This window comes from Peromyscus maniculatus, chromosome 10 (genome assembly GCF_049852395.1).
Source record: "Peromyscus maniculatus bairdii isolate BWxNUB_F1_BW_parent chromosome 10, HU_Pman_BW_mat_3.1, whole genome shotgun sequence".
Taxonomy (NCBI): domain Eukaryota; kingdom Metazoa; phylum Chordata; class Mammalia; order Rodentia; family Cricetidae; genus Peromyscus; species Peromyscus maniculatus.
Genome location: NC_134861.1, coordinates 94584520 through 94596852, shown reverse-complemented (window position 1 = coordinate 94596852; position 12333 = coordinate 94584520). Strand labels below are relative to the sequence as shown.

The 12333-nt window shown below is 41.3% G+C and overlaps 1 protein-coding gene across 13 annotated transcripts in view; it reads left to right on the top strand.

The window, feature by feature from the left end:
* Positions 1–12333, top strand: part of Wdfy3 (WD repeat and FYVE domain containing 3) — a 253981-nt gene that overhangs the window by 122028 nt on the left and 119620 nt on the right. For all 13 annotated transcript variants that reach the window (XM_076546791.1, XM_076546794.1, XM_076546795.1 and 10 more), the window contains 4 exons: positions 2045–2211; positions 6193–6660; positions 7464–7565; positions 9961–10154. In XM_076546791.1, coding sequence (XP_076402906.1) covers positions 2045–2211; positions 6193–6660; positions 7464–7565; positions 9961–10154 — 931 coding nt within the window. The remainder of the gene's footprint in view (positions 1–2044; positions 2212–6192; positions 6661–7463; positions 7566–9960; positions 10155–12333) is intronic.

Here is a 12333-nt window from a genome sequence, read left to right as displayed (position 1 = left end):
GAGAGAGAGAGAATTAAAAGTTTAATTTTTTTTGTTTTATTCTTGAGATTTCATTCATGAATACTGCATTTGCATTTTCTCCCTTTCCCTCTCCTTCTCTTCCCTCCATTCTTTCCATATCCCCTTTACTTCTCCCAAGTTCATGCTTTTTATTTTTGAATTATAGTTACTCACACAGCTTCTGGTTATTTTTATTGAGGTAATGGTAAGAACACCTACATAGATTGAGACTATGCAAGTGTGTATATAAGACAGACTCGCCATTGCTAAGTGTTGTGCTCCCTCGCCACCCCCAGGGCCACACACAGAAAGTGGCCGGGTACACGTTTTCCGGGAACTGTGGCGCCCTCCCCATTAGCTTCCTTGGACGCTCATTGTCTTCAGAATATTCACTGGATCACGAGACAGCACGGTTTTGTAAATTCATTGTCTGCATTGACAGCTGATCAAGCAGTTTATTGTCCTTACGATTGGCTAATATTAGGTGACCCCAAGAAAGTGTCTCTGCACCTATGTCCCCATCCATAAGAGAGGACATGTGACCGTCACCACTGGATAGTCATTGGTGCGTCCCTTCACATCTTGAGACTCGGGCACAATCAGTCTGTTATCTGTGTGAGAGGACGGGATTCTAAAGATGGAGGAAGTACATTAGCATGTTAGCTGCCAAAGCCATGTCTGGCTTGAGTGACATCAGAAGCATGTTTCTGGAGGACAGCTTATGCTGACATGGAAGGCATGTGTAACGGTTGATGAGAAAGAAAAGGGGGGCTGTACAGTTGTGAACATGGTGCGAAAGTGATCAACAGAGGTTGACTTTAGATGGAAAACACTGAAAGTCCGCAGAGGCAGGTGCCAGTGGATGCCCTGAACTGTGCATGTACAGGCAGTACTAAGTAGACGCTGGGTTAAGAAAGAGAACACAGGAGGCTGGAATGGAAACGTCATTGGTGGTGTGGAAGGACTTGATCACGCACGTAGATCTATGAAAATCTCAAACAATACTTGAGAAGCACAGTGGAGCATGAAGTTGGTCATCTGTGTCACGACACTGATCATATCTTTCCTCCTTCCCAAGTTTATATCAATGACAGTTAGTAATTTCTATAATAAGGGAAGTCCCAGCGAGTCTTTGTCTTTATGAGAATGAGATTCTTTTAAGCATCTTGTGTTGTCAGTAAGTCGCATCCTTATGACCTCAGAGGGGCGCTCATGACCTCAGGCAGTGGCTCTTAGGGAGTCAGGTCAGCTCCAGGGTTTGCTTTGGGCTCTGAGAGCTTTGCCTGGCAGTCACCCCTCCACAGACCCCTGCATCACACACACACAACTCTGAGAGCTTTGCCTGACAGTCTCCCCTCCACAGACCCCTGCATCACACACACACAACTCTGAGAGCTCTTCCCAGAAATTTCATTTTTAAGCATTGTTTAGAGGGAAAATTATTAGGAAGAGTGATCTGAGGCAGGAGAGTCTCTGTGAGACTCTCATAGATTTTCATAGATCCATGTGTATGCACTATACACACAGCAGACCCTGTGTGATTTAAAAAAAAAAACAAAAAAAAAACCATAGTTGTCAAATGCAGAGCTTCAGGCCAGCCAGGGCTGCAGCAGGAAGCTGTCTTTTAAAAACAGTAAATCAAAAAACAAACAAAAAAACCCCCAAAACTTTGAAATACATCATAATGTAGCATAATAAAATCTTTTAGATTTTTAAAAAGTATATATATGAGAAAAATGTAAAATACTTTGTAAGTACTTTATACATTTACTTTCTGAATCTGAAATTGACAAGTAATGCTATATTAATTAATTATAAGAACATTAACAAGGGCGGTGGTGGCGCATGCCTTTAATCCCAGCACTCGGGAGGCAGAGGCAGGCGGATCTCTGTGAGTTCGAGGCCAGCCTGGGCTACCAAGTGAGTTCCAGGAAAAGGCGCAAAGCTACAGAGAGAAACCCTGTCTCAAAAAACCAAAAAAAAAAAAAAAAAAAAAAAAGAACATTAATAAAAGAGAAAAAATTCTAAATCTGACTTTTTCTAGATTGGAACAAGCTAAAGAGGCGGAATGCAGAGATGCCTTGAAGGACCTGGTGAATCTGGTAACTTCCCTGACCACCTATGGGGTCAGTGAGCTGAAGCCGGCTGGTGTCACCACAGGGGCCCCCTTTTTGTTGCCTGGATTTGCAGTACCTCAGCCTGCAGGCAAAGGTGAGTTCTGACTGAGTGCTCTGAGTGGAGGAGGGATGGGTTTGTCTCCTCAGGGGAGGTAGCTCCTGGTGGGGGTTACCAGTGTGAAAGTGGTTGCCCTTTTCCTGAGAGTCCTCTGCCCAGGGTTCAGCTGCAGGATGGTTCCCCAGTCTTAGTCTGATAGACAGAGTTGGAGACAGTGCTGTAGCACTAAATCAGAGGAGTTCATTTGAACCACTTTGTCTTCCGGATCTGCTTTTTAAGGTTGGCTCCTGTGCATGCCTTCCATGTGTGGAGAGAGGTCCGAGCACACTCCATTCTCCACACGTGCTGCTGCTGGTAGGGCTTCTAGATACACATGGAAAGCATGAGGTGTGAGGGTTTTTACTTCTTTTAAAGCCATACAAACCTGAGACAAAGAAGTTACATGATTTCATTTAGGTCAGAAAGTAAGTGTTCATAGGCTATGTTTTTCTAACATTTTGATCCTTGGGTGGTACTTTTTTTTTTTTTTTTTTTTTTGGTTTTTCAAGACAGGGTTTCCCTGTGTAGCTTTGCGCCTTTCCTGGAACTCTCTCTAGCCCAGGCTGGCCTCGAACTCATAGTGATCTGCCTGGTTCTGCCTCCCGAGTGCTGGGATTAAAGGCGCGAACCACCACTGCCCAACGTGTAGTATTTTTTTTTTAACTCAGTAAAACCTACAGCATAATTAAGAACATCTAATTATGAATCAAGTGTATCCATATCTACAATCTCAGCACTGGGAGATGGAGGCAGGGCGATGAAGAACTCAGAGATAATCTCAACTGCACAGTATGTTTGAGGCCAGCTTGGATTACATGAGACCCTGTCTCAAAATAAATGAACAATTATATAAAAATGTCAGCTATATTGGTGGTTTTTTTTAATACATAATAGCCAATCTCCAAAATTTAAACTTAGAGGTTTCTAATAGTTTCTTTCTGTATTTGGCTCTTTCTAAATATTCAATAGGATCATGATATACCCACATAAAATTTAACTGATCAGAAATATCAACATGCCACGTTGTTTAAATTTCACAAATGTACTCATTCTTATGAAATCAAAGCTCTTTTAACAAATGTGAGTGGATGGAGAATGGAACTCACTGATGTGCTGTGGCCTCAGAGCACAGGTTAAGCTTTGAAAAGAACCTCTGAAATCAGTGTAGGTTCTCTTGTATTCAAAGCTCCATATTATGGAACACATAGTAGTCTTCCAAAAATCCAATTTAAAAACCTATGTATTCCAGTGAACTATTTCTATGAGCTGATACAAAAATAGCTCAGCAGAAGCCAGCAAAATGGTTTACTGGGTGAAGGATACCTGGCATGCAAGTCTAGCAACCTGAGTTTGATCCCTAGGACCCATTCAAGGTGAAAAGAGAGAATCCACTCCCCAAAGTGGTCCTCTGACCTCCGTACTCATACTGTGGCACACACAGTCAAGTGTATGCTCATGTACACACATACATACACACACATACACACACACACACACACACACACACACACACACACACACACACACACACACTAGAAAGGATGTCGTTGCATGTGTTTTTATGTTGTATAGCAAGAAATCATAGAAGTCTCTGTTCTCAGCAGCAGAGGAGGCTGGGGTGGGCTGTGTACCCTGTGGAAGTCAGAAGACACATTGTGAGAATTGGGATTCCAGATCCCAGGAATCAAACTGAGGTCATCAGGATTGGCATCAAGCACATTACCCATGACCCATCTCGCCAGCCCCTCAATTCTTCTTTTTAATGTCTTCTTTAAAAACAACAACAACAACAATTCTTCCTTATGTTAGAACATAAACGTTGTCACATACTGTGTACCACTGGTCTTCATCCTCAGTTGCCCCTCCATCACTCTGTCCCACTCACTCCAGTCCCTGTGCTGGTCCCCCTTTCTCCAAACAGAGCACCTGCTTTCATGTGACATTTCATTTCCCTCTCACACCCCTCCTCTTCCTCTCATGAATGAGTATATGTACATGTGCAATACATATGCACCCCTCCATATGTATATCTGTATAAATTTAAAGCTGCAGGCTCCACATGAGAGCAGTAGCATGCCATGTTCATCATGCTGAATCTGGCTTAGTTCATTTAACACAGTGAGCCCCAATGCCGTCCATTTTCCTACTGATGTCATCATTTCATTCTTATGAATGACATTCTGCTGTGTGCACCACACTTTCTTTGCCCATCTATTGAGGGACATCCATGTTTCTTCCATATCTTGGCTATTGAAAATAATTTAGCAGTAAGCATAAGTGTGCAAGAACCTCTGTCAAATGCAGACTTAGACTCCTTCAGACATTAATTCACGAGTAGTAGCTGGGTCATATGATAGTTCTAGTTTTTTGATTCTCAGGGTTGTGTACACCAGTTTCTATTCTTACCAATGGTGTTCAGCATTCCTCTTTCCCCACAAACTCATCAGCATTTGTTGCTATTCATTGTCTTTTTCTTTTTTTCTTTCCTTTTGTGTATTTGAGACGGTTTCACTGTGTATTCTTGGCCCTTCTGGAGCTTGCTTATGTAGAGCCTCCAACTCACAGAGTTCTGCCTGCCTCTGCCTCCTAAGTTCTGGGCTGCTACACCTGTCCCATTTGTTGTCTTGATGATAGTAATAAATATTTCTCAAAGAAAGACGTATAAATGACCAATAAATATTTGAAGTGGTGGTCAACGTCCTTAACTACCAGAGAAATGCTAGCAGCTGGTGCTGAGAGAGCCCAGCTCACTCCAGCTCATCGCTGTCTTTTTAGTAGGAGACCTACGCCGTCACTTGCCGGTCCTATAATTTTCCCGTCATTTAGATGCACAGGATTGGGTCGAGTTGGTTTTTAACCCAATGTGATGCTTTCCTCTCACAGGCTGTCAGGCCCTTACATTTGTATTGCCATAGGTCTGTCTGTCTAAGCTTGGGTTTTGGCTGACTATAGATAATAAAGTATGTTCTCAAGAGAAAAGCCACACTGGTAGAAAAAAATTGAATATGAACATGTTTGGTTATTTTTTTCATCCACAGGATAAGTTTGTGTTTTGTAGATGAAAACTGAAGTAATACGTGCACTGTAGACTGGGGAACCTTTAGAAGTTATTCAGAAGTGTTCATGCTGACTAGTATTTCTGAGCAACTTTCTGGCCATTGTATGCTTTTCTAGTTTGTGTTTCACTTTTCCTAAAATCTTGTTTGTTATGTAAAGATTGATGTTAATTTTGTCACTCTTGCCAGTATTATATATTACTAATTATTACTACTAATTGTGAACGCAGGGATAAGTTTTTTAGGAAAACACTTGTTCTAATGTCCTTCAAAAACAGCTTTTTGTATAATTTCTGTCTAACTGTCATCATTAACTTCTATCACAGGAGCTATGTGAAAAGGCGCTTGACTTTTGCATTTGAAAATCAAGTTTAAAGTATCACTACTGGCCATAGGTTGTTTTAGCAAATATGTTCATATAAAGAAATTCCGATTTCAGCTTGAGAACAGAGCAAATTCCCAAATTAAAATTTATGAAAACCCCTGTGTTGCTAGAGGAGAATGTGGAAGAGCGCCCCTCCTGTCCCCTGTGGTCCCCACTTCACACTCCCCTGTTGCCCTAACAGCTGTGTCTACCTGCCTGGTCCTCAGTCACACTCAGCCTACACTTACATCTAGTGGACTATTTCCACATCAGAGGCCTGAGTGTGTACGACAGGCTTTCCTTCTCTCTCAAGCAGTAAGTTCTCAAAATGAGCTCTTCCTAAAATGTTTGTAAGGATGCATTAAATGTTTGATAGATTCTGTTTCTTTTTAATTAAGTATTTGTACTTGATGAAGGAAAATAAGGCCTTTCATGAAAACAGGACATTGTCTTGGAAAATACTTGTAATGGTAAATTTCATGATGTGTTGACACAGAATCTTTTACCATGATGAAAACATCACATAGCACCCACTTGTGTTTTTCTTTTCTATTTTAGGTCACAGTGTGAGAAACGTCCAGGCCTTTGCCGTTCTTCAGAATGCATTCTTAAAAGCAAAAACCAACTTCCTTGCCCAAATCATCCTGGATGCCATCACAAATATTTACATGGCTGACAACGCCAATTACTTCATCCTAGAGTCACAGCACACCCTGTCACAGTTCGCAGAGAAGATCTCTAAACTCCCGGAAGTACAAAACAAATACTTTGAAATGCTGGAGTTTGTTGTTTTTAGCTTAAATTATATCCCTTGTAAAGAACTCATTAGTGTCAGCATCCTGTTAAAATCTAGCTCTTCTTACCGCTGTAGCATTATTGCCATGAAGACCCTGCTTAAGTTTACAAGACACGACTACATATTTAAAGATGTCTTCAGAGAGGTGGGCCTTCTGGAGGTGATGGTGAACCTTTTGCATAAGTATGCTGCCCTCCTGAAGGATCCAGCTCAGGCTCTCAGTGAGCAAGGTAAGCACCTCCCTGGTTGCCGCCTTTGGGAGAGGGGCCAGGGAGATGTCACTGTCTTTCATTGGAGGGTTGATATGAACAATTTCCTGTTGTCTGTGATGGCAGTGTCCCGGTGAGGGTTTCCCAACATCAGCTTTTTCTTCACCTTTTGTTAGGAAATTGGGTAAGGGGAGCCTAGAATTATGTTGCAGTAGTAGGAGAGAGTTCAAAGTAGACATGTATGGTCTTCATGATCTGTGTTTATTACTTTCTCTGAGAGATTTTTTTTTAATTTCTAGAAATAATTGAAATTTTTATTAATTACAACTAATTAAATACAATTAAATGGGTATCTCAAAATATTTTCATTCTGTGGAACAAATACGTCTATTTAGTGATGTTTCATAAACATCATTGTATGCATTTTTAGTAAATACGATAAAGTACTGATGTATCTAGCAATTGGCAAGTTTTAATTGTGATTTAATACATGTTGAATAGATAGGCGAATCATAAGTATCTTTCTTTTTGTATGTGATAATTCTCCTGTTGGCCTCGCTGATTAGAATCTCCATGAGAAAGCTATAGTTACTTTGTTTGGCCTTTTCATTTTCAGTATTTGTCATATAACTAATTCCTCCCCTGCTACAATCTGTTATTTGGGGCTATTTTCGACAGGTGCTGGACACGTGTTATTTTAAGGGGTGTATTACTAGCAATTGGGTTAGTGGGAAAAGTAAATGTTAAAGGCATAATAAAAATTCAAGTAAAACTGGCTCAAAATACCCCTTTTTGTGATTTGGACCTTTGAACCTATTTTCTAGGGGACTCAAGAAATAACAGTTCAGCTGAAGACCAAGAACACTTGGCTTTGTTGGTGATGGAGGCCCTGACTGTGCTGCTTCAAGGCTCCAACACAAATGCAGGTAACAGAGAACACAGCGCGTGTCGGGAGGGGGTCTGCTCTCTCCAAAGCTCCTGTCATTCAGTGGAGAAAGCTGCTTCAGTAATGGCACAGTCCAGCCCCGCCAAATGAGACCACTTTGCCCAGTTCAAACACTGCCCCGACAAAACCTGTGCTGCTGTGACTGTCTTGAAATATTTTCTGCTTTTTATGGTATCCTTTCTGTTTGGCTCTTCTTTCTTTTTCCCTTTTTTTAAAAAGTTTTATTGTGTGCTCTTGTTCAAGTGATTGCCTTATTAAATTATTTCTGAAGTACTTCTTCATAACTGTGGTTCATAGGTGTAGTAGAGCAAGATTTTAATCCTAGCACCCAGAAGGTAGAGGCAGGCATATCTCTGTGAGTTTGAGGCCAGCCTGGTCTACAGAGAAAGTAAAGGCCAGCCACGGTTACATAATGAGACCCTGCCTAAAAAAACCCCAAATTCTAAGACCATATGTTCAGTACAACTCGAGAGGACTCCATGAGCAGAAGTGGACTCAGGTTTGTGGGCAGGCTCCCATCATGGAGAACCTTCTTAGGAATGTGCAAGAGCTCAGACTGGATTGTGGGTGTATGGGGAAACACCATGGATGAGTGAACGAATGAATGAATGAATGAATGAATGAATATTATATAAAATGCATGACTGTTAGGGGGAGCACAGAGAAACTCTACATTTGACATATTTAAATGTATTGTGTCCCAGCCAACATACTAACCCAGAGTGATGAAAAGGTAATTCTTTCCCCAGGAGAACAGCCAAACTGAGAGAGATGTAATACATAATTATATAAGTAATTGTTTAAATACAATTTGGTAAGTGCTGAGGCAAAGCTGAATAAATAAATTTAGTAGGTAACTGAAACTATAAGCCTGATGGCATTTCCTGGGCTCTGTAGGATCATTTGTCTATTGTATAATGCATAATATGCTTATTGCCACTAACTAGATTTAGTTGACTGAGATACAGACAATAAATAATGAAAAACAAGAGTTTGTCAAATTAACTTCCTGTAGTGTCGTGTGAAGTTGCACAGGCTGGGACCAGGTCATTCCACTCTTACAGACTAGAGACTTCCCCAGTCATTGACTTGGCACCTCCCAGGCACGGGCATGTCCATGTGTTCTTTAGTGTCTTTTCCTTGTTGGGTAAGATATTACAGCCCTTGTAATCTGCGGCTCTGCTGTGTCCACAGAAAGTATTCTTCAGCCGCCAGCCATTGTGAACACATCAGCCATCAATGTCATCTCTTTTTTTCTTTTCTTTCTTTTTTTTTTCTTTTTTTTTTTTTTCGTTTTTTGAGACAGGGTTTCTCTGTGTAGCTTTGGAGCCTGTCCTGGATCTTGCTCTGTAGACCATGCTGGTCTTGAACTCACAGAGATCTGCCTACCTCTGCCTCCCAGGTGCTGGGATTAAAGGCGTGCGCCACCACTGCCCGTCTCAGTGTCATCTCTTAAGTACATGACTTAACAATCACTTCAAGGTTTTATAATTCCTATAAAGTTGCAAATGGAAAGCCACTTAAATTGAGGTGACAGCGGTCACCAAGGCAAAATACAGTGTTATTCAACTGACATATTTTCACTGAAACAAAATGAGAAGAAAATCCAAGCTTTGTGGGTGATCAAATATGTAAATAAGAGTGATAAAATTATAATGGAACTATGAGATATTTTATAAAGAATGATTATAAGAACTACTTGCAAGAAATACAAATTGGTGAATTCCATGACTTGATCTGGTTTGTTTAAAGGTTCGGGGCAGCATTTAATCTGAGAACAGGATCATCAGTGAGTGGGAACTGGGTTGTGGTGCTGTGGGTAAACATGAACCCTGCTGTCACTGACCAGCTGTGACTTTGGATTAAATAATACAGAGGGCAGGCTTGGGAGCTGTTCCCATGACTGATGTTTTCTGTTGTAGGTTTTGCCTTTTTGGTTGTTGTGGTTTGCCTTATTTCCTTATAATTTTCCCATGGTGTTTTATGCTGTTCTTTCCCTGCACTGTTTTGAAAGCCCCTTCAGGGCAAATCTCTAAGATGGAGTATCGTTCATCTGAAAACCTGTCGGGATATTCCTTTCAGTGCAGGATCTCCTGGTGCCTACCTGTACAGTTTTCAAATGTTCTAGAAATGGACATGGTGACTCTATCAGGGCATTAATCTTACATTAAGAAATCTAGAGAAAGGGTATGTGTATGTTTCTGACATCCCACAGTACAATTTTTATATTGTAATATAAAAAGTAAAATAGGTATGTCAGCTTTACACACATTTGTTTAAATTATGTTCCTACAGAAGCAGTTGAATGTTAATTCACTTGATTTGCCCTGAATGTCCTAAGTTCCTCCACATTGTCCTTTTTCTCCTTTCTTTAGGAATATTCCGAGAGTTTGGAGGGGCGAGATGTGCGCACAATATAGTGAGGTACCCGCAGTGCCGACAGCATGCCCTGATGACCATACAGCAGCTGGTACTCTCTCCAAATGGGGATGATGACATGGGCACACTCCTGGGGCTGATGCACTCAGCCCCGCCCACAGAACTGCAGCTGAAGACTGACATCTTAAGGGTACAGTCGATAAATCTACGTCTGCTTTCTTACTGTTAAAATCTAGGGGCCTGTGCTGAAATTAAATGTCCTTAGTTTCATCAGGGAGCTTCTTTAAAGAGATTTATTATGTATTCCTTTTTAAAATTATGTGTTCAGGTGTATATCTATGTGTAAGTGTGTGTCTTGACTGTGGGTGCCAGTGAAGGCCAGAGGCGTAAGAACCCATGGAGCTGGAATTGGGGTGGTGGTGGTGGTGGTATGTGATGCCAGGAATTAAACTCAGGTCATTTGCAAGAACAATACACATGTTTTTAACCACCGAACCTGTAGCCTAAAAGAGAAATTTTAGAAATCCAAAATAGCAAAACCTCCACAAATTATATATCCTAGGGATTTGGGGAAACTCAGCTCTGCCTTTCAGTGTATGTGGTCCTTCTGCTGATTGACGTTCGGAACAGTTATCCTGCCTCATTAGAATCATCTGAAATTAATAAAAGCTAAATACATATATTATCTATTCAGTTCCAGTCGTCCAATGCTATGCATGTGTGAAACATGTAATACTGTATGTACACATTTGTGTGCTCCCCTGTCTGTAATGGTCTAGTAACTATCCAGCAGTCCCCTTGGAGTTTCATGTGTACATTGATCATTTCGTGTCTCAGCAAGCCTGCAAAGCAGCTAGCACACCGATCTGCAGAGGAGATGGTAGAGCTTGGCATGTTTCCCTGTGCAGGGCCTTGGCACACGTCCTTCTGCCAGACAGTATGCCTCACCAGGGTTTATGCGCACAGATTTTCTCACTAGCGTCGCCGTGTAAGAAAACCTTAGAACTAACTAAAATTAAACATTTTCCCTTTAATTTGTTTACATGGAAGTTCAGAGACTCCAAGCAAGGTATAGCAGATAAGCAAAGACTATAAAGTGGCATATGAAACCATTTTTCTAAGTACCAGAAAAACATCGTAATTATAACAGCAACTAGCACTGTTTGCGGTGTGGTAATACTGTTCTGTACATTCCTGTGCATCCACTTACCTAAGCCTCTTCGTAAAGGTAGATGCTATTAGTGTCCCTGTGCCATTTTACTTAGTTTGACTTATTTTCTGGCAGTTCCTTGGGCATGCTGGACAAGCCTCTGCCCCTGAGACCCTCCCTCTTTTAATATACTGTAAACTGAAACACACCTTTATTCAACAGCCTGAAGTGGGAGCCCAGTGGGTAGAGGAGCCAAGGTCACAGGTAGCTGGTCTCCACAGAACTGAGGAACAGTTTTAATGAAGAGACTTAATGATTTTTTACTAGAAACTTCTTTTTGCATTTAAGTAACATTTGCATAAATTAGAAGAGACACTAAAATTCTTATGTTTTCATTAATTTATTGATCGATGATTTCTGAATACCATTTCCATTGTAAGCCAGCAGGTTCCTTGGAGAAATGGGGATTATATAGCTGAGGCAGATAAAGAAACAAACTGAGCCCAAACCACTTTATTTAGCCAGAGAGTAGGGGAGAGAGGAAAGTAATAAATGAGGATGTGAACACAGCAAGCAAAGCGGGACAGCTCGTACTTGCTGTCCAAAGGTGTAGAGAACACGGTTTGCATCCTTTCCTCGCTAACAGCCGGGTCATCGAAAAGCCAGCACCGGTGGCTGACGCCCCTGCCCCAGTGGGAACGTGCCACGGGCTCGGATTCAGGGATTGCTCCTCAGTGCTGGGAGGCAGTCCGGCAGGATGTGGGCTCTCCACTTCAATTTCCATTTCACTGCATTCAAAACTGCCTCCCTCCCTGAGTCTCCAACTGCGTCAAGTACATGTCTGCTCATTTACCTTGCAGTTACTTATGCACAAACCTGAAATCCTGTGTTTTCATAATCCTGCTGACACACACTTTGAATTATATGTATTATTTATGCTAAATAAGTGATACATGGTGAAATTTTCTCTAATTAGCTCCTGGGATCCAGATCTCATCATAACAGTATTATTCACGCTCATTATCATTTATTGGTTTGAGCAAGAAGTTGCAGCCCTGGCACACGGAAGTTTCCCAATATTCATTGTACTGTGGCAACGCCAGGTGTTGATGAAGGAGGAGACAAACGTGTCCGAGAATGATAACTCTTAGACTAAGAGGTCATAGTCACTGTTTTCTAACCCTGTCAAAATTCTAACTAAGTATGAATATTTTTCCTA